Genomic DNA, 25522 nt, shown 5'->3' with positions numbered 1-25522 from the left:
GGGGGGGGGGGGGGGGGGTCCAAAATGTTGGTTTTGGCACTTTTTTATCATGTACTATAACATACCACAGACGCGTCAAGATCGGTGACATACGTGAGGACGAAAATTTAAAAAAGTATTATTTTGACCCACATATGAGTGTGATGCAGCCGTGTATGCAGGTATGAAAAAAAACAGGTCCACATGGTCGCAGTGATTCATCAAGAACGAAACACCCGAAACACAAAATAAGATATGCTTTTTACTCAGTGTATGGTTGGCTTCAGATGGAACTAGAATTTAGGTTTTTGGGTCACGTAAAAGTAAGATTTATTCAATTAATCGAAAAAAATTTTTTATTTTCAACTACAAAAAAGGCCAAAGTTTTAAAAATTAATGAATTTTTAACAAAAACTTGTTAAAATGCATACTCCATGAAAAATAAACCAAATCGATTAAAAAAAGCAAAGGATAAAAAAAATTACGTGTTCGAAAAAAAAACTAGAAAAACACAATTCTCCGAATTCCTCAATAAATTTTTGACCCTTTTTGCTGTACGAAAATTCTTCAAAAGTAGCCCAAGCACAATTCTATACGTGCCTCTGTTTGAAAGCTATGATGGTTCCGTACCACCGAACGTAGGCATGCATACATACATTTGTTGAAAATTCAATGGAATTTACGAATATGTGAACCAAATGGTCCTACCGCATCTGGTTTAAAATATCATTTTCGAACTTTACATGAAGCTTCCTCAAGAAGGAAGCAATATTGTACATAGTACTCTATACTTTTATTTAAAAATTGCAATTATATTGCAATAAATAATTTTTTTGTAAAATTAAAGGTATGCTAATGCGTGTTCAAGGACAATTTATTTGAGGCCATGTACAGTTTTAAAAATATAATTAAATCTAGTAGAGAAAAAACAAAAAAAAATGTAATCACAAGTCGAAATAGTTAATTATCCCCCATGGCCAGACTAAACGAGATGTTTAATTGGAAATATACGCTCTCGCGTGCACTCGCCCGATATGCAACTGAAGAGAGATTATTATGTAGCTGCAGAGCGTGTACAGGTGCTTTTGTAGGAGCATAATTAATACAATAATAATTCCATTGATCCAAGCATAATCGCAGAGCCGAAGCCTAGCGAGGTCGCATCAGTATTCGCGCAGCATTCCCGACACAATTCCGTAGATCCTTGCAGGCAAGCAGGTCGCCCTACCCACGCTTTATACATGTAGGAACGTTAGAATGGGTTTGAACTAGCCTGTGTCGAAATTGGTTAGAAGAAGCGCCCCCGAGTCTCACTATGTGTGCGTGTGCATATGATTTTGAAGTCAAAGCAGCTGACATACCATACGCGGCCAATTTTCGCAATCATTCAATTTTCATGTTTGCACTTGTGGCACACGGTGTTGCCTGTATTTTACTTCAGTAATGGACTTTCTATGAAGCTTTGTTACTAGTGACGCGCAACTATTTGGGACAATGCGTACCTTTAATACTAGTTTTATTACTTGCCTTAACTGCACGAAATCAATTTCTTCTTTATGTTTTCACCTATCATAATGATAACAAGTACACAATAAATGTGGGTTCATGATATAGTTCCTACTATTTACACGACATTTTCACCAAATTTTTTCATCACTTTATAAAGTGCATATGATTACAAAGTCGATAACTTTTTTTCGTGAGCTATGTTAATTGTGGGAAGCAGGATCAATTTAACTTGATGATCCATCCAACGCTATCCATAATCTTTGAGTGCTCGAATTACCATATTAATATCCGATATCACTGCGGCATGATTAACTTTAATGGATAAACTTATTGTATTCTCCATGATTTTAACGTTCAAATTTGAATATCATTTATATTTTTCTGATATAGTAATTAATGTTTCATTTAAATTTAGATAGATTACAATCAGTTAAAAATAAAATGTATTCTCACAATTGTTTTATAATAGGTTTATCAATAATGAACAGGAATAAGTATTTTCACATACAAATACTAGAATCAAGAAATTTATAGTATTAAAACATGAAAATTTTATCATTACGTGAAAAATGCTGTTAATAAATAAATACGTACTATTTGATATCATGAGTTTGATACGAAATATGAGAATGTTATGCGGCCATTCAGTCACCAAGATATTTTAATCGTATAAACATGCTTCATCGAACAAATCGAAAAAGCATTTGCACACCTCATGATATAATCAATTTTCAGTACCATGAAAATAAAGAGTAAAATATATTAGTTTTTCGTAGTTTTAAATATATAATCTGCTTCGAATGTCTTACATTGCGCTAGCAATGAATATGCGTTAAGTAACTTTACGAGGATTTATTGGATGAAAAATAATTCATATTGATTATCATCCGTCATTCATAAATTAATGACTTGTATATTTGTACTTACAGAACAAATTTTAATGTTTTGCTCCTGAAAGCAAGAGTAGAAAAATTGTTCTTTCAACCCCCGGAACAAATGATTTGAAACAAAATTATTTAATATTATTCTAACCGTAATAGTTGTAAGGCATTAAACATATTATTATCACGAAGTTAGTCTTTGATGCATTTGTTTCTTCAAAGATTTGTGCAAATGGCATCTGATGATTTTGAGCACGCTTCGTTATTTTCCTGTATCTTCAATGCTATCTTATTGCATCATTACAGATCTATTCTCACTGCCCTTTGTAGAGCTAGAGTAATAAATTATAATGTATTCCGGAATATTTGAAAAAAAAATATGATGCAAAAGGTAGTACATAAACTTGTCCAACATAACGAAACCTAAGTTTACTGAAATTTCTTGTATTTTTAACAGTAGCAATACGAGATATAAAATTGAACTCAAGTCAAATAAGTCTAATTGTAGTTCATTTGACATTTCCTTATTCTCAATTTAAATTTCATCCAACTGCACAAATATTTTTAGCTTCAGGATAAAAAATGCTCTTTGTGAAATTTAGAAATCTAGGACAAGGTATACACTCATTTTCTATCCATCCTTTGCACTCATAACTCTGCTAAACTTTTCGACGATTATCGAATTTCTCCTCGTTGACCGATTTTCAATACGATTAATGTGAAGGTTAGATGGTTTTCATGCTCTACTATTTTCATTCGCTAACTTTGAAGCTCATTTGGAAACAAAATAATAATGTTCAACTGAATTTCAAGTATTATAAAGGTTTAGTAAATAACCGTCAGTCACTTTAATTTGGGTCCAAGCACACTATATTATATAAAATTTTATTTGTGATGAATGATTTATGAAGCCAGATATTTTTCCATGAATAAATCAATTGTTATTATTTAATTTTTGATTTTACTTTAACCGAGAATAAATGTGCATGATAAATGAAAAAATCAGACATTTTATCAACATCATGTTTGTGCTCTTTCAAAATGAATATGTTTGATTTGTTATTTATGAGAACTGTACCATATCATATCATTGTTATATGATTTTTTTGTTATTTGATGCTTGGGAAAACAGTATGAAAATATAAAAATTCTACATTTCTCTTATTGCAATTTCTTACATTTAACAACACTTTTATAAAAATTATTAATTTAAGAAGCTAGCCAAAATATCAAAATTTCAATCCAGTTTTTTGAAATTTCTACTGAATAATTTGCCAAAAGGCTCTATGGCAACCTTAAAAACATCAAAATGAAAGTCGTCATAGAGCATTTTCGAGAAATATTCAGTAGATGTTTCAGAAAACTGGATTGAAATTTTGATATTTTGGCTGGCTTTTATATCCCCTTCAAAGCTCATTTGAATGCACATAGCTTATTTAAATTTTTTTTAAGGCATTGCATTTATGTTGGAAAAAACTTTTTCTTTAAATGCGCTTCATTTTTCAGAAATAGATGTCTAGTTTTAATGAACAGTGTACATTAAATTGCGCAAAATATTGGGAAATTGACTTTCGATCTTATGTATATGGTACAATACTCAATTTTGTATGGATTCCTCTACTACATCCAACATCTTTAGCATCATTAGAAAAAAAATTACTTTAATTTATCAAACTTAATTTCATAAGAATAATTTATTTATCAAGTATACCTGGTAATTCGAGAAAATTTGAAGTCCTCCTTTGTCGACCTCTTGGGTGCACACTGAAATTGAGTGGACCAATATCCTCGTTACTGAAATTGGATACATTAGAAACTTGACTGTCGCGGGAACCACGACGAGATGCAAGGTAAGCTGAAACCATATATTATAATTTTTTATTGATAAATAGTAGTGATGAAAAGAATTAACACTGATGTATAAATTACATAATAAATCACAAAAGAAAAATGCTATTCGTAACTAAAACAAAGAATAAATAAAACTGACGCTGAAAGGTCATTAAAAGAAAAAAGTAATGCGACAAGTAAACTAACCAAGTCCACCCTTCATCGAACCTCTTCGTTTCGGGGTGGATAATACAGTTGTTTCTGTGTCTGTATTATTAAGTTCTGTGAGATCGCCAGTAGACTTCCTCGCAACGCGGCTTTCTCGGGTTCTGGAACTAAGACTTTCTGCGCTGTCGACGGCCTCATTGATACAGCCTTGGCTCTTGTTTAAATGTATTAATCGTTTTTGAAGCGGCTGCCTCTGTTTCTGCGAGCGCATTTTTAGACTTTCATGATGCCAATTTGTCGTCCTAGACGGTTGCTGCTGCTGCGCATTGAATGTCGTTGTAAGGCTCGAAGCCACAGAACTCTGTGGGTCATTTCCTTCGTCTTGACCAGAATCGAAAAGACCAGCAGAATTGCTGATTGCCATTAAGCCAAAACGTTTTTTCAAGTTAGGTGTCATCGGTCCGAGATCCAAACAGGAGTTGCGTCGAACCTGATTAATCGAGTCTGTATTGTGACCTCGCCGCTTAATTGAGCTCGACTGATGCTGCACGGGCACATTGATGCTCGGCGAAGTTGGCGACTTTGGTGGATAACTCATGGTTTTTATAATATTTCTGCGAGGCTTGCAGAATTCAAATATCATCGATTGTTCGGAGCTTGACGATAGAGTCGATTTTGAAACGCCCGAGGAGATAACCAGCGTACTTGAGTCTGTTGAGAACTCATTCTGGCAAAATTGTTTTATTAATATCCACAATTTCAAATTTCTCAGTAAATTAGAAATTATGTGATTTAAGCTGCCCATACGTTACAAAATTATTTCGAATAATTTCCAAGTTATCTTTTATTAATCATTTTTTATGCAGTTTAAGAAAATTTTAAAATTCGTAGTTGCAAACACTATTTGAAATAGTTGCGTGCATTTATAAATGGAATTTAAAGTCTTTCATATAAAAGTTTATGCTCTTCAAAATACTTTATTTAAGTCAAGACTGCCAGATAAAGTTTACCTGTGAACTCCTATTTTTTTCAGCTTCGACAAAGTCTTCAAAGTCGAAGTTGGTATTAGGTGTCTCGGCATCGAAGTGGTGTGAAAATTCAGGCGGAAACTCAAAGACTCGTGGTGTACTTGGTGATTTCGTCGTTTCAGCAATTACAGAGCCACCAGATACGGAACTACTCGCGCTACGCTCCGATGACTTTGAACTTCTCTGGTTTGAGAGAAGCGGCAATGGTGGTAGTTGCCGAGGACTCTTGGGTGATTTTGGGTAATTGCCGCTGTCACTGTCTCCGTTACTTGAAGCCATGTTTCGCATTTTATAACATTTTTCCCTTGAAATCGCTTTATTCGACTGTCACACCAGATTCAATAAGGACAATTTATTACTAACTTAGTTGGCTGCCTCTCATTGGTACTCAGCTCTTGCAACATTGCTTCGTGCTGCAGTAAATTTTGCATTATTTTTCATTTTCTTCAGCAGTTGCACGCTGGTAAACTGAATTCCATAGCATTAAGGCTAATTCAAATAATCTCCTTGACTTTTTTTATTATGAATTTTTATAATTTTTCATATCAAGCAATATTCGATTCAATAATCAATTAATCCATTTTTATTTTCCCCTTATTTGTTAGTAATTGTGCAGTATATCAATTAAGATCGATTCTTACAAATGGATTTTTTTTACAACTCTACATTATTTTAATTGACAGTACGAATGAAAATTATAAAATCGGAAAAAAATTGTATGCTGTACCTCAAAAAAAACTTTCAAAAGATTATCAGTAGTTATTTTAAAAATATCGTTCTTATAGAGCGTCAATGGCATAATGTATTCAATTTTCATACTACTTTTTAAAATTTTAAAACAACAATTTTGTAGACGAAAATTTAATATCAATTATCAATAAATTAAGATTTTCCTGGCGTTGTCTGACCATACACGTATATAACTACTAAAAAGTCAAATGGAATAGTAATTAATTAAAATATATTTTAAACCCATCTAAATCAAGGCATTTATAACCTGCACTAATTTAAATATAAAATTATGATTTTACATTGCAAATAATTGGCTTCTGATACTGTCAGGAGAATACCAATATCAATAAGGAATGTATTTTTAAAAATTGAAAAATAAAAAAGTTGATCTTAATTAAATTTCATAAAGAAATACATGATTTTTTTAATCTTGGCATTTATTTCAAGCTCTAACAAAATAATTTTTAACATTCAATTTTATGAGAACGTTAAACATTATTTAATGTATTATAGAGCCAATAGTCATCAAAATTTTTTTAATGGAAACGGAATATTTTAATTCTTGCAATTAACGATTTTTTTAGCTCACTGCAATATTTATTATTCAATACTAAATTTAAAGCTCCAGTGAAGATTAAAGAATTATAAGGTGAGTTTAGAAAATGAAAAAACTCACATCTTAGAATAATTCAAAGTATTGAGATCGCTCAAGCTCGTTCCGTCGAATGACTGTAAAGATTATTTAGAATTGACTGGTATGCATTTATCATAACTAATTAAAAATTGAATCGAGCTTTCACTAAAAGTATCATAAAAATTAATGAACTGAAAAAAAGTAAAGAAATATTTGATATAAAATAGCAAGTTGAAACATGCTTTGAATTTTAGAATTACTTCTTAAGAGACCTAAAGAGACCTAGAAGCTCCATATCTCGTCGACGCTAATGACCAGATTTTGATTTTCCTCGTGGAGAATCTTAACAGAGATCTGCAAGACCTTGAATGCTTTGTTCAATAGTCTTAAATTCAATAGCAATCAAGAACAAAGTTCTTAACAAAATGGAAAAGGAAAAACGTCGATGACCTATCCAAATGATTTTACGTCGGAAAAATGTTTTAATCAAAATTATCCAGCTCTTAATAGAAGAGAAATTAATCCATTGTAGTTAATATATTTTGAGTTGCCTCAACTTTATGTGTATTTTGATAGATTTTATTCGGTACAACCTGTTGATTATAATGGTGCTTGACGCACTGTCCACAATTGCACTAAAAATTCACATTACAAGAACATAAGCTATGATAATTATGATGATAATCAAAATGCATAAAGTGCTATCGATGTTTTTAGTTAAGGGTTATCTTTAAAATCACACGCGTCACACAGGTGGTCGGCCTTGAATGGGGCAGCAAATATGGATTGAGCTTGCAGAGAGACTGCTTGCTCTCGACCCGGCGCTCGTCGTGCAACTAAGCTCTCGTTCTCTTTTTCTCTCCTCCCCCGACCCCCCCTCTTTATATCTCCAACTCGCTCTTTCGCTTACTCTCACTTTTTCCCTAATGTAGTCAGTGCGATGGTAGGAAGAACACCGCATGTGCTTGGTCAGTACACGAGGATTGGCTTTCTACCCTCCTGTTGCTGTACTCTTTCTCTCTCTCCCTCTATATATCTATCTTCATCTCGCTCTTGCTTTCGTCACGGAACAAGGGAAAAGCGAGCAATGGAGGGGACCGAAGCTACGCAGCAGCTCACCCTCTCGAGCTCGCTCGACTGGATTCTACCGCTCAAGTTGACTGCCACCTCCTTCGATCGCTATGCTTCCCCCTCGTAGCGTTGAGCGCGTGCACGCAGTACGCAGGCTGCGTGGACCGCTGTTTCACGTACATATTCATTACCAATACCGACTGCAGATCTGATGGCGTCCCTGCCCTGTCTGCCCTTCTCATACCTCTTCCCCTTCGCCTGATGGCCTGCTTTGTGTGTAAGGCTACGAGATTCTATAATGTGCTTTCGCGAAACACTTTGATGGAATTTGTCGAGAAACTCGTGCGAGTCCAACGCTCTTGGGAGCTTTCTCTCGCGTACACGCGCACACATTTATAGACGAAAATATAAATATATAGAGACGGCTCTTGTACTTTATGGCCAGTATTTGCCTCTTGTATCATGACTCGAGCGCACCACAGGCTTTTAACTCATCTATACTTTTATACATTTGTTTGTACTTTATTACATATGAGTATGTACATAAACATTGTACACATTTTCCTCCGCATAACTAAATCTTATTATTAATGAAAGAAAAGCTCAAAAAGTGCTTTTAGGTATTATTTGTGGTGACCCACTCGAAGGGAGATTTGATTCAATTGGAATTTCACACTTACCGAATAACTATTTTTATACATATCTTAGAAAGCTGCATTTTGAGCAAAATTTGTTTGTCTGCGTAAAACCAATTTATCTTCTAATTAAAAAATTAATCAGTTCTTCATTATAAACCTAATTAATTTGTATATTTTATGTAGTAATTTAATTTTTATACACGTAACAAGAAAACTTTTCGACTAAGATTGTAATTTAGCATACTTAAAAAATAAAGAAAAATCTAAAAATCTTGTTTATGTAACAAAAATAACTATTTAAAAATAACCAACTAATTCATCTATGCATAATATTTTATGTTTGAGTTAATATTGACCACTTCTGACTTCTTTCTCCATTGTTTTATAGATTTTGACCAATACATTTGGGGATCCACCTATAAAGTTTCAGGGATTATTTGTAAAATTGCGAGACATCTCTATGAGAGTGTTTAAGCTTAATCATTCGGTTACTTTTTACAGAAGCAGATATTGACAGTGCTCCAACTATTTATGACATTTCACTTTTTTAATGAAAATCTGATTCCAAAAAATATAACTTAAAAGTCAAAAGAAATTTTTTCAATTTTTTAAATGTTTTTGAGTTAGCTTAATAGACTTCCATAAGGAATTATAGAGGTTTCGAAAAAGCCAAAAAAACTTAAGGGCATCATGAGAAACATCGTGCCACCGTATTTATTGGTTTATTCAATTTCATCGAGGGTCAGTTTTTCAGTTTATGAATTATGCATCATTTCTCATGTCAATAATAAATATTTATACTCCATGAGGTTTTCGCTGAATACCGGTATGAAAAGGGCAACGAATAAAAGAGCCTTGATCCGCTTAATCATAAATTCATATAAGCACTACCATATGAATTACTGAAAAGCTCTCAATAGAGGAAACATTAGAAACGAGCATTAAAGAACAAATATAATTTTTATACAAAAAAAAAGTCTAAAAATGACTAATTATAATTTTTTTCAATGATTTTTCAAGTTCATGAAATAACTTTTTATTAGAAATAATTCCATGTTGCATTGATATACGATAAACAATAAAAGGTAAACCATTTAAGCTTGTAGGTATAAATATTTTTCTGTATTCCACAGACTCATATTTAACGTTCATCATTTGCATCCTGCTCATGTGTAGCATACGTGCGTAGATAATCCGATTTACATAACATTGATAATCTATTTGCATTTACGTACTAATCAACGTATAATTCACCATATATAATCAAACAAAGCGATTTTAAAACAGCATAATATCTATTTTCATATATTTTTAATTTTTGCCCTACGTGTTCTTTGTGCGTGAAAACTTTATTGTTAGAAACAATCGGATGACGCTAAATCGACTTTTTGGGGAATTCAAGGAAAGATATTCAATAGAAATCTCAGAAATATCGTTTGAAATGTACATTTTTATACTGTTTTAGTAGCAAAACTTGTTTTACTTTTACCTGAGTATTGAAATATAAGACATTATAGCTATAACTATAGGCAGTTTGATATGGGCATGTTTCGAGTATATAGATTAACATGAATTTCTCACTATCTCAATTACTTTTGTATCTACTTTGCACTTGATACAAGTAATATCAGATAATAATTTTAATCGATATAAAATTACAAAAAATCAGAGCTACTCATTTTGTATTTATAATAATGAAGATCATATTACAGTCTCAAACAATTTCGGCATTTATAAAAATTAGAAATGATATCCAGTATTTTTGATGAGTTAATTTTTTATCTGGCACGAGTTCGTTATAAACATGAATTTATGTAAAAAATCAAACACGTGTTCAAATATTTTTTAAAATGTATGAAATATTAAAAATGTTATCCTGTCATGTGAGCTACGTCATTTATTAAAAATAAACCATGTTACAGATTAAAAATAAATTAGACAACAGCATCAATGACTCAGATGTTTTAATTTTAATAGGTAAAGAGGTACTTTAATTGTTGAATCTTTTAAATATACTATCAACACTTTTACAATTACTCACAATTACAATTTAACGTTTTTAATGTGTCTTAAAAAAGTAAACTTTCTTAAAATAATTTCACATACATTTGAAGTTAAAAAATTTATTTTAAATAATCATTTGAGTAAAAGACGGACACAACGCAATCGCTGATCGCAATAAAGTTGAAAAATTTTATTGACTAAAAATGAATCAAAGAGCCCGAAATTTTAATATTTTTTTTATTAATAATGAACTATTTTGCGAGGCAAGGTATCATTCGTACACGTGAAATTTGTACACGGGCATTTCTGTACACAAGTAAAATGTGTCCAATATTTGTACACATAATCGAAATTTTTTTTAAATTCAAATTACGATTACGATTTTTTTTTTAATTTTTTGATTTAAAAAAAAAAAATTTCGATTATGTGTACAAATATTGGACACATTTTACTTGTGTACAGAAATGCCCGTGTACAAGTTTCATGTGTACGAATGATACCTTGCCTTTTGAGATATTGAAAATGAGCTTCAAGAATCACGTTTTATGTAGCTATTTTCTTCAGCTTTCATTGTAATTAACGTACGAACACAATATAAATCACGTGTGATGAGCTCGTAAATTTATCCGGGTTTATGAGAAATTTTATGGAGTTGGCGTACTAGTGGAGAGGGCAAATGGTTTGCCTGCACAATACAATAATTATCAAATTTATTTGGACTGCGATGTATAAGTATAGTGAAAAGTCGAAAACCAGAAGATATACGCGCGTACAGTTGCCGCCTCGACACGGGCACACGACTGCGTAGGTCGCCGAGAAATACAGTACGTGTTGCTGTCAGTTATCTCGCTTATTTTTAAGTCATGTGCAAGATAGTGTAATCGATTCTTGTTAAAGGCGCGACCGGCCATCGTTCCTCGTCGAGTCGCAATAGAATAAAAATCGCTGACTGAAGTGAAACACATTACATCTTACTAGTAGTGCAGAAATAGTAAAAAATGCCGAAGCTGCAAGAGTTTCAAATCAGACTCGACAGATCGAGTGGAATCTATCTTCCCGGAGAAGAGGTTACAGGCAAAGTAATATTTAAACTTACAGCTCCTAAGCGAATCAAAGGTAAGATTCATGTTTTCAATATTAACTTCTTATGTTGGACTATATAATTGCTTACGTTTCAATTTGATATACATCGATATTATTTTTCACATCTTACTCCTAGTCCTATCACGTATTGTTACGAGATTTCGAATTATTACCGTCTTTTACTTCTAGATATTTCATAGTATGTCCTCGAATACTCATAGGCATGAGACGCGTACGTGTACAATGTCAGCGCGTATTTCTTTCTGACAGTCGTAAAAACTGGAATAAAAACTGGAATACCATGTCCATAAAAGTTTACGATTAGCTCAACAGATGAATTCTGAACATTTTTCGGTAAAATTGGATGAATATACAATTTGAGCTCACACATTTGAATATAAAAGCAATTTTCCAAATAAACTTTTCCTACATTTTGTACAAATTTTTTTTAATTATCTTAATTACTTGAGTGACGTCAGTTTCCATAAAGTTTACTATCGAGATTATTTTAAAAGCAATCAAGATCTCGTAAAATATTGTTAATAAACATCTTACAATATTATTCGATAAAAAAACATTTTTAACGATAAAATACATTTTCAGTGTGAAAATGTTAATTACCGTCCACCTAAAAAGTTACACACTATTCTTTGTTTCCTGATAAAAGTGTCCGAATACGTTTTCGAGATATTTTAAAATAAGTAGCTGAACGAGTTTGACTGATAAGAAATGAAGAGAAAAGAGCTTAGTAATAATATATTTACGATTTACGGAATCGTACAGTACAAGTTAATTCGTGCAAGTACTATTAGATCAAATCATAAGGATCATACATACCACTTTTACTCTTGTCTTAAATCTAAGTTACACAACAGATGATCGGTGCATCTAGACAGTTTATGTGTAGAGAAATGTGATACGATTGCTATTACATCCGATGTAGCTCGCACCTGTGAAACCGATGTACGCCATTTTACGTTGTCACAAGCATGTGCAAGAGTTCGTATTTTTATTTATGAGTGAACCATGAATTTAAACAAGAAGGGTAAAAAAGGGTGAAAAGTGTTAAAAAACATTTATTTGACCGGAATTCGATCTTTGGTGAAGTACTAAAATAATGAATTGCGCCACATAATAAAATAAAAACTATTTTGTAATTAAACATAGGAAAAATTAAAACTTCGATTACGAATTGATTCAACAAAACAAAAGTTCAATGCTTAGTGTTTAAGCTTATTATTTTATAAGTTGTATCTTGGCGAATTTAAATGAAGCTCAAGTTCTTTTCCAGAACTTAGGATCGAAAGTCAAGGAGAAAGCAAAGTCCACTGGACGAAACATCGCCAAATCAAGAGCAGTGCCCATGCGGGCGATCGTGAGCATTTCAAAGGCGAGGAGCGATATTACACCGTAGCAAGTCGCCTGCTATATTCCGAAGATGCAGGTAATTCGATCGAACTTATCGATTATATTTCGATACATACGCAACATTAGCAATTTTAATTGAATAGGAATATCGAATTAGAAAGCTAGCTCATCTTCCATATCAATTATTCAACGTGAAACAGAAGTATTTTCCGCTCTTCATTATCCATGACTGTTAAGATCTGTAGTTTTCAGTTTCACCAAACGCGTTTGTTAATTGAAGGAAAATTTGTTTCACGTATCTTGTCAAAAATCTTTTCATACCAGCGGCCCGAAAGTGAGTACTTCCTTGCCGCTGTGCAAAGCGGGAAGAGCGATTTTCGGGCCACTGTGTATGAAATTAATGTATTTTGCACCTAGGGAGTGAAAAACTGGAAAGTCTCAGAGCATGTCTAATTTATCATCCGAGACGAAGCCGAGCCGTTACATGCTCTGAGACTCTTTTTTCGCTACATGGGTGCAAATACAATTTTTTGTGAATCCCTCAGCCTAAAGTAACATTTTGGTTTTGCGCAGCGGGAGTAAAATGTTACTTTAGGTTGAGGTGGCACAAAAAATAGTATACAGACCTATGCCGCGAAAAAAAGAAAGCCCCAGAGCACGTGTTTATCGACCTCGTCTTCGCCTCGGCCACTAATTACACGTACGCTGGGACTTTTCTGTTTTTCGCGGCCTAGGGCAGTAATATACTATTTTTCATTGGGCATGAGAAAAGTTTTCTAAGAAGCTAAAATTTTCATTAAATCTCAGTGCAATTACGTTATGACAGAAACAGGCGTCAATTTCATAATATTATTACGCATATTCATGCATCATTTTATTTAAAACAAATGGATTTTTTTTCGAGCAACTGTTGTCTCAAAGTTTCAAATTTCGTACACTCGTGGCTAATATTTTATAGTTTTTTTCATGAATAACTTCAATGTTTTATAGAATAACAATTACTAAAGCTTTATTGAAAAATATTGAATAAAAAATCCAGATATGATTTTTAAAACCCAAATTTTTCTCGTAATACATAATTCCGAAATGGATAATTATACAATTATATTGCTGATTTACTCGATAGAAACTACAACTTTGGAAGTCGGCAATCATATCTACTACTTCAGTTTCCAACTACCTAAAAACCTTCCATGCAGTTTCGAACATAGAACTGGTTATGTTCGATACACCATCAAGGCAATCATAGATAGGCCTTGGAAATTCAATCACAAAACCATCACTGCATTTACTGTTCTGGCGCCGTATGATTTAAATAAAAAGCCATTTCTTGCTGTGAGTGTTTTCTACATGATAGCACAATAGTTGCATAAATATATTTATTTAACAATTAAAATTAATACCTTTCTTTTTGTCAAATAAATAAAACAAAAATTGTGTGAAGATTAACTCTTAGTCAAAACTTTGTCTTGAAAAAGCCGAGCGACACGCCAGTAAAACGTCCACGATTATATAATTTTGATGTTTTAATTTCTTTGATTCTTAGTTTTTGTTAAATTTTTAACAAAGGGTTAATCTTTGCATGATTCTTTTTTTATTTATTCTTTTGTATAAAATAATTATAATTGATAAAGTAATACGATTGAAAAAACATTGCAGCTGGGTTTTGATGATGAATTTGTTCATAAATTTACTATGATAAACGTATTTAGTAAAGGACCAGAAATGAACGTGCATGTCCAAAATGAGATCAGAGGATATGTACCCGGCCAAGTTATTGAAATGTTTGTTAAATTCAATCACGAAACAGTTAATGTTGAATTAACAAAAATAAAAATGGAATTAGTAAAAGTGGGTACTTAGTTTGTCAATAAAAAGTTATTTTCTTTGAAATGTTATTTTTATGCGCGAATATACTTTTTACAGGAGTTGGAGTTTATATCCACTTCACCTCGAGCTTCAAAACGCATCGAAACTGAAATTATTAGTAAAGATAGAAAACTGGGACCTTTCTTCAAAAAAGATGACGTTTCTCTAAAAATATTAGTTCCAGCACTTCCTCCATCGCACTTGGAAAATTGTAATATCATCAATATTGAATACAAAATCGTTTTTACTATTTGCGTGTCAGGATTGTATGTTTTTATACCAGAGTCTTACTGCAAATTTTTCGACTAGTTATTTATTGTTGCTTTTTTGCAGGCATTTTAATGTAACAAGAAAATACCCAATTGAAATAGGAACTGTACCACTTCACCACAGTGTTTTCGACGGATGGACAGCATCACGTGTAGATATGTCATCCGCACCGCCATTTGAAGCAGTCTACCAATCGTCGTCGGAAATATCTTCCCCCAACGCAGATGACTTCACAGTTACTGATGTTCCACCCTATGTAAAAAATACGACCCAGCCTATGTGTAAGTTTATTACCTCTGATATTACATAACAATTTTTTGATAACTGGATTTTAATATTATTAAAATTTTGAATTTCAAATAACAAATAAGTATGAAGATGTATTTCAATAATATGATTGTCACTTTCAGTACCTCCTACATATGAGGAATGTGTCTTTGGTAAAAACAATATAACAGATGAAGTGGAAAGTAGTCGACATGGAGTAAGTATACAGTTCGCACCAAGGTACCCAGTTTACAGATTCTCCCTGTCACAGCCATAAGAATGTATGAATCAATAGACAATGCTTTCATTTGATTTAATTATACCCTGAACATTTATTTCATAAATCGGTATGAATAAATTTTTTTTTCATTAAATGTAATTTAATTTAATTTATGATTAAACGAAGTAAAAATTTAGCATTTTTCCCAAGTTATTAGTTTTATTTTACACTTTGACTAAGTTACGGAAAATTTCATAAAATAATTCTCGTAATATTTTATTGTGTTATAAACATGATGATTTGTAGAAATTCCAAATACTTTGCAGGTAAAAAAATTGGGAAAAGTATAATTGAGTTCTAAACAATAATATGTATATATTTACACAATTTAATTTATATCTCAACGTCATATCATAATCGTTTACATTTTCGAGTTACGACAGTAGTAAAAGTATTATAATTTTGAAAACTACTGCATTTTTCGGTTGTCAAATAAAAGATATTTGTTACACCCATAGCTGAAACATATTATTATACAATTGCAAATTTTTATGAGTAAAAATTAAAATCAAACGATAAAAAAATACGATTAACTGTTACAATATCATTGTTAAAATGTCACATTCTTACTTTTAGGCAATGATTTTTTTTAAAAATATTTTTGTATTAATTGCTTCTGTCATAGTTCAATGACAATCCAATGTAGAATTGAGACAAATCACATGAAATGTGATTATTTTTCTACATGTACATTTGTTTATAACATCACGAATATGTACCACTTTTATAATTCATTAACGACTTAATATGTTTGAGTTAAAGCATTTGAACAAAATAGTCATCAGTCCTGTTTTGTACTCCAGATTAAAAGTATCTTATGGTACATTTGAGTTTACTACTGATTACGTTTATAAACGTTCACCAACCATTATTTTCTTGGGCACTCAAAATTTTTAAAATAAAAAATTAAATACAACTTTAATATAATTTCACTGTAAAAAGTTGTTATGTAGTACATTTTTAAAAAACTGCGTAAAAATGTATTCATTGTCAATTTTTTTGTGCCTCAAAATAAAATTATTCAAGCGTATAAATCGAGAGTATGTCAAGTTATGAAGTATTTTCAAAACGTATCATACAATATAAATGTATACTTCACTAAAGACTTGATAACTTTTTTCATCGTTTTTCATCGACACAATATATGCAAAATTCGTATTTTTCTAAAATGGTCCTGTATTCAATTAAAAGGAGAACGGAAATGTGCGCTCTGGCTTTATAAAATTTAACGCTTTCTTATGTTACAATAATCCATTCCCCTTGTATCAGGACTACCAACCATTAAATATTATTATCATAAATAAATTTGGTCTATTGGTAATAAAGTGAATACGCCAATAAACATTATTGGCAGTATTTGGTTACGCAAAACCATAATTGCTTCCAGTCGTAACACGTAATGAATATTTCATTCAACCAAATAAACACTTAAGAAATCAAATCAACATGTTTTTTTTTTTTTTAAATTTGAAATTGTGTCACGACTCAGAGCAAATTTGTCTTGGTAAGTGAGCTAACATTTGGCCAAGAATTTTGTAAATCTTATCCATTAATTCAGAAAATGGTTGATCGGTATATTCACGTTAAATAAAGCCATAGCAATAACATAATTAAAATGTTACAAAAAATACTGAAAGGAACAAATTACAAAGCGCAAGTATTAATAAAAGCTTATCTGATAATGTGGTAAACTTAGAAAACTTAAGCTTTAAATATTTAATATATTTAAAGTGATTCACAAAATGGCCCTGGCCAGTTTTTTACCTTATAAATTCAACTATTAAAAATTAATATATTTCAAGTTCTGTAGTAGGTGTATTTGTTTTAAAATATATTTGTCATAAGATTGTGTCAAAGTCAGGTTCTAGACAAAATTCAACTTATTTATTCAAGTTTTGAATGCATCAATTATCAGTAAAAATCATAAGTTATTTATGACCATAACACAAACAAAGTTAAAATAATTTACAAGATTTTGTAAAAAAATATTCTGCTTGCAAAACTTAACAAACATTGTTAAGTTTAAGTTTTGTTGAGTTAAGTCGAGAACCCAGTTGGTAGACTGTGCACATGTATGAAATTTTGTGTGGAATTTGTGTTATTTGTATAATTGCAGTTACTTTACAACATTACAATCCTATTTTCAGTCCACTCAAATTTCAAAATATCTGAAAATAATACAATACAAGTTAGAAATTGTATTATGAACCGTAAATTTATTCACAAAAAAAAATATCTGTAATAACTTACTGCGACTAATCACAAGAAAATCTAGCCTTCTCTTTTGATGTTGCCAGGTGCTTCTGCTAGTCCCTTAACTTTCAATCGTTCTGCTGTTTTCAAAAATGCTGGCAGTTGATCTTGAGATACATTGACTTCTCCTGCATACATAAATTCTAAAATTGCTTGAAGGTGGCTGTATGCAACATCTTTCAGTATGATGATTGGATGTTTTGATGGATTCTCCTAAAAATAGTAGATTAAATGAAAATTGTTATACTTGAAAAATGCACTAAAATACATGTATCTAAATAACTACAGGTTGCAAGCACACTTTTTGAAATGTTTTCTGTAAAAATAAAAAATATGTATCGAATGGTGGTACTTACTTCTAATAGAGACTTGAAGTACGGACTACAGGCAGATAATACCATTTTATGCGCTTTACAAGTTTGTCCATCACAAGCTAGTGTGACATCGGTAAAACTTTTTTCATCCCTCAAATGTTTGAAAGAAGAAACCATGTTTGATTGGAAATCATTCCACTTGAGAAAAAATTGCTGCTGTTCTCCAGCCATTGTGATTAATTGTCTTTGATTGGGTAATTAAAAAGATAGAATTATCTCTGTCTGAAATGATTAAAACAAAACTTATATACTTTAAAGTTATTCAAACTAAATGGGCTATTGTATTTTATTTTCATGAGAGACACGTTAATATAATAGATAAAAATTATTTTAAATCAAGGGACATGCTTAACAGCTGTCGTTTTTTAGTATGTAAGATAAAAAAAATTAATAAAATAGACAATAATAAGGGTAAGAATTACTTAAACACTTGTGATAGATAAATCAGTTGTACAAAAAAGGTGTAAGTGAATTGTGCATCACGTTAATAGTAATCAATCAAAGAGGAAAAATAACAAGACCTCAACAATAACACAAGATTAATACTCTAGCAGTAGTAGTATTGTATTCTATGAGTGAAAAGTCGTGCAGATTTTTAGGTTATCTCAGCCGTGATCGAGTCCCACAGTCGAAGCTTTTACTTGTGGAATATAGCTTCGGTCGAAAGCAAATCCACTCGAGTTCCTCAGTAGTCAAAGATTAAAAGCACAAATATGGTGTGAGGGTGGTATTAAGACGCGGAAGACAGCTAAATAGAATTGATTCAAGAATCAATGAGGAAGGAAGGATGCAACCTGACCTTGGCGAAGTACAGAATAGATATGGGAGATGATGGTCGATCGCAATGTTTTGAACACAGAGAAGCTTCTTTTTACTGCTACGAACAGACACTGTTCAGTTGTCTAGTATTAGACATTGTCTAGTATTAGTGTAAGACAGTGTCGGAGGAAACGGTCACTACAAGCGCGGATAATAACCTACACAACGTCGTGGTGGACAAGTTAAAATACGGTAAGCTGTGTCAGTTGTCGTGGGATGCCTATGTCACTGAACTGGGGGGATTGGCGCGGACAAATTTGTCGGGTATACGCAACACGTATGAATAAAAAAAATGGTACGTTCTTCAGATGGAAATCGAGGATAATTGTGTCGCATACGTACTTACCAATTGATATGGAATACTGAGCAAGTAGATTAGAGCAGCTTCTGATGTCAAATGGCCTCGGCACGCGACGGTCAACGAACAATGCGATCAAGTCTAGTCGGCGAGGCTCTCTCGACTCTCGAAGGCTTATATTTTCTTCGGCGCTAACGGATCAGAGTGATCTGATCAACAAAGCAAGTAGCTCCACACTCCGCAGCGAATAGCATGAACTAACACAGCCTCGACTATATAGTAGACGTCAGACCTGCTTACGGCAGTACCTATATAATACACAGCCTATACGCAGTGTAGGATATGTAGAGTCCCATTGGCTGCGCTCTCGTGCATAGGATGTATATCTATAGGGGTATGTATAACCAACACGTAACGCGTATAGTACATCTACAACCTACACAACAGTGCTGGACAGACAGTCGTAACTCGTAATGCGCATCGGTGTGCTGCTGAGTCTGTGAGTGAGAGTTCAGCCGCTTCAGTGACGTGTATCCTATGTAGCTCTACGCGATTGTCTTCGTGTGTATGTTTTGAGCTTTATACGACCTGCCGTACCGTGTGCGCTATTTGCTCTCTCCTCCTACTACTTAGCCATCGATATTCTATCCTCTCCCTTTCTATTTTGTCCTCTGGCTTGCGTTCTTTATCTCTCAAACTCTTTTTCTTCCTCGCACTATCCTCTCTTTCCCTTTTTAACTTCAGCTTTTCCTACGTCATTTATATTATTTATGTTAATTCTTACTCAACGTTTGATCTATTGTTTCGCACCTAGTAGCCTTTGATTGGTCATTTTGCATAATCTTTACAATAAATTTTTATTTTTTACGGGATAAATTGTAGAATAAAAGACCCTACAAATACTTGTTTAATTTTCTTACCTTTCTTTTCTCTATTCTCATCCTCTTTTAGTTTTCTCTCTTTTCTATAAATTTTCTCATGTCTTATAATCATCTTTAAAATTCGTAACATCTGAAAGTAATATCGTACATGCTACGTACAAGCATCTTTGATTTTCGGAACTTTTAATGCTTTATTATATATAGTAAGGTTGGTTTACAAGTAACATCTTAAATGTCAGACGTTCAACTTAAAAAAATGAACATTCATTAACATTTTAATTTTCGCCAATTTCAATTTAACAATTAAAAAAAGGAAAATATCACGGATAAAGTTGGTCGCAATTGAATTAATTATACAATTTTTGGCATTTAATTAATTATATCTCTATTATACATTGAAATTTTATAATGCTTAAATAATAGTATATTTTGCTGCTAGGGAGTGAAAAATATACTATTGTATGCAACACGTGCCTAGCTTTTTCCGCACAGTGTGCTGCGGAAAAAACCCACTCGTGCCGGCCATGCCAAAGGGCTTTTTTGGGCCCTTGTTACATAAAATGCTTTTTGATGTTTTAATGAAACGATGCAAAAAAAACCAATATTTTTTTGTATATAAATGATATTAATGAAATTCTTAAAAAATCGGCTATAGGTAAACTGTGCCATTCTCAAACTGTAAGAAGACCCTGCTATCAGAGTTTAAAAATTTTCTGGTCGGTTATTCACATATTACCGGAAATGTTTTTTACAGTAAAACTTTTTAATCAACACGAGGCCCATATAATTGATATACTTAATCAAAATCTAAGTATCAAAAACTTAAATTAACAACTAATTAGATAATCAAGTAACAGTCGAGAATTCATAGATGGCTAGGTAATTATTTGCCGCAGTAAAAGGAATGAAAGTCCAATCCTTTTATTTACTTTAATTGTAAAGAGAGAAACTTTTTAAATTACTCAAATACTACTGTTATATGCGCTCTACAAGATTGAAATAGTAATTTTTATTGACGGTCGATAAGAAAGATCTTTTTACTATCTTTATCGTTTACCGGTACATCACGTGTAATCATCTACATTATCATTTCAATAATTATGAATTAATTGTGAAGTGAACGTGCACACCTGTATACATGACCGATGATGCATAATTTTCAATTAATTTATTACTTATATTGTTTTCCGTTGCTTTTATTTTTACCAGAAAGCGATAAAATCGTTGATAATCGTATCAACGATTTTCAATCGTAGGTACTGATGAAAAATTCTTGTACTTGACATTGACTAGAGCGATCGTATTCATATAATAATAACATAAGGAGAAAATAGAATTTACATAGTTGTCAATAACAACCCTTTAAATCTAGAAGAACTATAAGAGTAAGGAAAACATCGGCGTGTTTTACTGCTGGCCCCCGATAAGTTAAGTCTGTAATTTTTCGTTTAATTTTTAAGTACAAGTACATGGAAATCAAAAATGTTTACCCATCCGAGCATATCGTAGGCTTTTGAAAATTGTGAGTATAGTTACAGCCAAATTCAGATATTCGCGTGCAGAAGCGAGAAAAGAAGGTGTTATTTGCAGAGCTCGCTTCGATTTAGGTCAGTGTATGATGACTATTAGTTTCTATATTAAGGTAATAAGGGCACTGATCCTCTCGTATTAGGGGGAAGAGAAATGAAAAACTCTTGCATTTCTATAGTCGTTCTTAATTTAGAAATAAACTGAAAATAGACCGTCTCGATGGCGCGCGCGCGAAAGAGACAAGTTTCTTTGACGAAAATATACGCAGAAAAATATTTGAGAACACGCGGTGGCCTAGCTTTTTTTTGTGATGCTCTCTCAATTTCGATTTGCATATTTGTGTGCATAATTCTTGTATAGAAACGTACGAGCTGTGGCAGAGCATCGGCTTCCAGCATCTCGAAAATAGCGCTGCCGATTCCCGCATTATTCCTGAGCTCACAGACATTTAGACCTGCCGCTGCCGCTTTGTGCTTCAGCTAATAGAACTCGAGCATGTAATGCGTTCATTATTCATATCCAAAAAGCTGAGCCTCGCCTTACTCAAGCTCCCGTGCACTTTTCGGATCGATTACAAGTAAAGCTGTCGCGATCATAATAACCGGTAAATCCTCAAAAGAGGGATGCGGCGAAGCTCGCATAATCGTCCCAAGGACTCAGTCGTTGTATATTTATTGTCACTGTCAGGTCAATGATATAACATTCAGAGGTCAAACATCTGGCACTATCGCATTTTCTTATCCAATTCTCTTTGCCACGGATCAAACGCCACTTCTTTCGCGTCTCCCGCTAATTCTCCGCCTCGGGTGCCGAATCTGTTTTGCCCGAATGCGAACACGCGTGGATTCTTATCTATGTTTTTTTTCATTCTTTCTTTTTTTTTGTTACGACGTTAGCGTATAACACATTCGCACAGTTAACTCGAGACAGAATTAAGGAGACAAGCAAATGAGTCGTCAAAAGGGGAATCGCGATACAACTCTTTCCTCATAATTCGAAAGCGAAGTAAATATTTTCAAGTCTCAGATAAGCTGGAAAATACAAAGAATTAATTCGATCAAAAGCTCGCGTGCGTTATAGGCAATGAAAAAATTGATAGCGTTTGATTTTGGCTTGCAAAAGGGGGAAGGTGCGCTAGAAAAAGTTGAGCTTCGAAGCAGGAAAAATGACGATGACGACACAGCGACAGCGGCAAGCTTTAGGTATTCAATTATTAATGCGCGTTAGAATTAAAAATAAAAGTAAAAGATAGCGTTCGATCGTGCGCGAGTTAATGAGATGATCGGCCAAAGTCGCTCTATATACACAACTGCGACGAAGAAGGCGAGCGAGTATAGAGTGGGCGAGCGAAGAAAAAGCAAGCTAAAGACGATCGTCAGCGAAGTGGGAGACTTTGCCGAGCAAACGAGCCCATTGGCGGCGAGTTTATATCGGCTGCTAGCCCTGCTGATTCACGAACGCGCTCTCTCTCTCTCTCTTTTGAAAGACTGATATACACGTCTATCCATTCGCGAAAGCTTTAGCGCTATGCCGCCAAATACGAAGTCGTTCAGTCGCGCGAAGGCAGTCAGACTTGGCGCACGTATACGACGAAAGTTACGCGCTCAGTTGCTCTCGCCTCCACCTCTGCCCCGCGTACGAGCTTGACAGGTCAGCGTTTGTTTATGCTCCATCCAGAGGCAAGATTATCAGTTTCTACGATTACCAGTGCTCCTAGCAACGAGGACGCGAGTTCGGTGCTGCGAATTTAATAAGCTGTTATTCAAAATAAAGTGCTCTGTGACCAAAGGCTCGCAAGTTGCTTTCCTTGCTCGAACTCGTGCTTTATTTGTGAACATAGCATACGCATCGCCGTAGTGACTGTGCCGAAATCGTTGTGATTATTGCTGTCGTTGTTTTTGTTATTTTTGTGCTTTCAAGACTTGTGTCATGTTGTGCGGGAAGCTTTGACGCCCTGCTTATCATACGATAGTGCTCGATGGACATGGAATCACCGAACATGTACGATAATCAAGCCCACCAATTGGGCCAACAGCAGCTGCAGGCCGATCTGAAGAAAGCTGCTCAACTCTTGGGTACCGGTAGCAATGGTACAAATAACAACAATTCCAGTCTGCAGGTCAATCACAATCAGCAGCAACAGCAACAATCACAGCATCAACAGCAGCAGCATCAGCAGCAGCAACAGCATCAGCAACAGCAGCAGCATCAGCAGCAGCAGCAACAACAACAACAACAACAACAAAACAATGTCGTGAGCAAAGTGCCGGTTTCCAAAGCCGCTGTGCAGTCGCAGTATGCCGAGCACTGTGCTGTCTCGGGCGAGCTTACAGATCTCAACACACCGGAAATCTCTCTGGACTTGCAGCATCTGATCGACGACTCGCAGTTCAACGAAAACATTCTGGAGATGCTGAACAGCAGCCAGCCGAACGGTGTGCCGGGGAGTGCGAAGCACTCGCGACTCTCGTCTGCCGGTTACCCGCGTGCCACCGGGCCCGCCCTGGCTTACATGCCTCAGCCGGTGCACAGCAGCGCGTCCACTTACCATCACGGCGGTGTGACGTCGAGCGCCGCCTCGGCCGGACAGATACAACACAGCTGCAGCGACAGCAGCAGTAGCTGCAACTCCAGCAGCGAGTCACCCTCGATAAAGGAAGAGCCGCAAGATCCCACGGACTCGCGGCGGGCTCAACTCGGACCCGGTGTCAACCAAGTGGCCCAAGCCTACGGATACCCTACGAGTTTCGGCGGTCAGGCGGCCTCGTTCGCTCCCCTGGTGCCAGGCCTAGGGGGTCAGGCGACTAGTTTGCATCCACAGCAGCAACAGCAGCAGCAGCAGCAGCAGCAGCTCGCTCAACAGGTAGGCCCACGCGGCCAGATAAAGAGTTTGCAGGCCGGTTCCTCGGCTGCTTCGCGAAAGCAATCCAAGTGCATCGACAAGGCCAGCGACGAGTACAGACGTCGTCGTGAGCGCAACAATATAGCCGTGCGCAAGAGCCGGGAAAAGGCAAAAGTGCGCTCGCGGGAGACCGAGGAGCGCGTCAAAGCCCTCATGAAGGAGAACGAGACGCTGCGCAAAAAGTGCGAATATCTCACCGAGGAACTGTCGGTGGTGCGCCAGTTCATCGGCGCAGGTGTCGGAGGTCTGCCTGAACATTTGCGAGAGCTCTCCAGGGTCATGGAGTACCAACACACGGGTGGCCAGACCATGTAGCCATCTGTAAGCTTTTACTTCGGGGCCTCGACGAGCCACCCGTTTCTTTTCCAAGTATTCTCTCATTCTGTGACCCAACCTCTATCGAAGACATCAAATTTCTATAGTGAGTGCACTTCGCAGTCCTTCGTCCTTCCAGGATTTCACTTTATGACTCTCGGGACTTTGAACGTGCGAGTGTCCCCTGACGTGTATCATATTATTTTTAATATTATTTATAATTTTAACAACAATTCACTATTGTCACTTATTTTTATTTTTATTATTAAAGTAATATCAGCATTAATGAAAATATCGATGTTAATATTTTTTTTTAATTACAAATGCATCATTATGATTTTAGATAGAAAAATTAAGGTTCAAAAAAAAAGCTTATCAAATTTTCGAAAGTTTATAATGGTGATGGACACATTGCGCATCTTGTTTTAAAAGAATCTTCGTGGCTTTTGTATTACAATTTGTACAATCTCTCTACGTGTACTTCCTAAAAAAATATAGATGGTCCTCTTTTGACAAGTATTGGTAAATTCGAAATTTCG

The 25522-nt window shown here is 34.4% G+C and overlaps 4 protein-coding genes across 6 annotated transcripts in view; 2 read left to right on the top strand and 2 right to left on the bottom strand.

Moving 5' to 3' along the window:
• The window catches only part of LOC106650829, an 18141-nt gene extending 12028 nt beyond the window's left edge, over positions 1-6113 (bottom strand). The window contains exons 1-3 of the mRNA XM_023461092.1: positions 5378-6113; positions 4407-5094; positions 4081-4224 (exon numbers count right to left, since the gene is read on the bottom strand). Of these exons, the coding sequence (XP_023316860.1) occupies positions 4081-4224; positions 4407-5094; positions 5378-5683 (1138 nt within the window). The 5' untranslated portion in view covers positions 5684-6113. The remainder of the gene's footprint in view (positions 1-4080; positions 4225-4406; positions 5095-5377) is intronic.
• Positions 6114-11106: 4993 nt separating this feature from the next.
• Positions 11107-15653, top strand: LOC106660517 (arrestin domain-containing protein 17-like). The gene is made up of 7 exons (XM_014383498.2): positions 11107-11590; positions 12849-13001; positions 14052-14260; positions 14585-14776; positions 14852-15060; positions 15128-15345; positions 15475-15653. Exons 1-7 carry the CDS (start codon positions 11473-11475, stop codon positions 15606-15608), a joined length of 1233 nt encoding a protein of 410 aa, XP_014238984.1. The 5' UTR covers positions 11107-11472; the 3' UTR covers positions 15609-15653.
• A 1815-nt stretch (positions 15654-17468) lies between these two features.
• LOC106657563 (longitudinals lacking protein-like) lies at positions 17469-20118 on the bottom strand. 3 transcript variants are annotated; one of them, XM_014379350.2, is made up of 4 exons: positions 19400-20118; positions 18221-18460; positions 17862-18077; positions 17469-17779 (listed from the first exon to the last, which is right to left on the bottom strand). In XM_014379350.2, exons 2-3 carry the CDS (start codon positions 18407-18409, stop codon positions 17883-17885), a joined length of 384 nt encoding a protein of 127 aa, XP_014234836.1. In that variant the 5' UTR covers positions 18410-18460; positions 19400-20118; the 3' UTR covers positions 17469-17779; positions 17862-17882. The 3 variants fall into 3 exon arrangements, with proteins under 3 accessions (XP_014234836.1, XP_014234674.1, XP_014234753.1); XM_014379188.2 differs by having other exon boundaries at positions 19404-20112; XM_014379267.2 differs by lacking the exon at positions 19400-20118 and adding an exon at positions 19038-19145.
• A 3032-nt stretch (positions 20119-23150) lies between these two features.
• On the top strand, positions 23151-25204 carry LOC106660415 (CCAAT/enhancer-binding protein-like). Its single transcript, XM_014383377.2, has one exon. The coding sequence runs from the start codon at positions 23745-23747 to the stop codon at positions 24981-24983; it is 1239 nt and encodes a 412-aa protein (XP_014238863.1). The 5' UTR covers positions 23151-23744; the 3' UTR covers positions 24984-25204.
• The last annotated feature ends 318 nt before the right edge of the window (positions 25205-25522 follow it).

The sequence above is a fragment of the Trichogramma pretiosum genome, unplaced genomic scaffold, assembly GCF_000599845.2.
Source record: "Trichogramma pretiosum strain Unisexual culture from Peru unplaced genomic scaffold, Tpre_2.0 scaffold34, whole genome shotgun sequence".
NCBI lineage: Eukaryota > Metazoa > Arthropoda > Insecta > Hymenoptera > Trichogrammatidae > Trichogramma > Trichogramma pretiosum.
This window is presented reverse-complemented; position numbering and strand designations above follow the sequence as displayed.

Coding starts and splice junctions, on each gene's coding strand:
- LOC106660517 (XM_014383498.2), top strand. CDS start 11,473: ATGCCGAAGCTGCAAGAGTTTCAAATCAGACTCGACAGATCGAGTGGA. Junction 14,261..14,584: donor ATAAAAAGCCATTTCTTGCT/GTGAGTGTTTTC, acceptor AAAACATTGCAG/CTGGGTTTTGATGATGAATT. Junction 14,777..14,851: donor TAAAAATGGAATTAGTAAAA/GTGGGTACTTAG, acceptor TACTTTTTACAG/GAGTTGGAGTTTATATCCAC.
- LOC106657563 (XM_014379350.2), bottom strand. CDS start 18,409: ATGGCTGGAGAACAGCAGCAATTTTTTCTCAAGTGGAATGATTTCCAA. Junction 18,078..18,220: donor ACTTCAAGTCTCTATTAGAA/GTAAGTACCACC, acceptor TACTATTTTTAG/GAGAATCCATCAAAACATCC.
- LOC106660415 (XM_014383377.2), top strand. CDS start 23,745: ATGGACATGGAATCACCGAACATGTACGATAATCAAGCCCACCAATTG.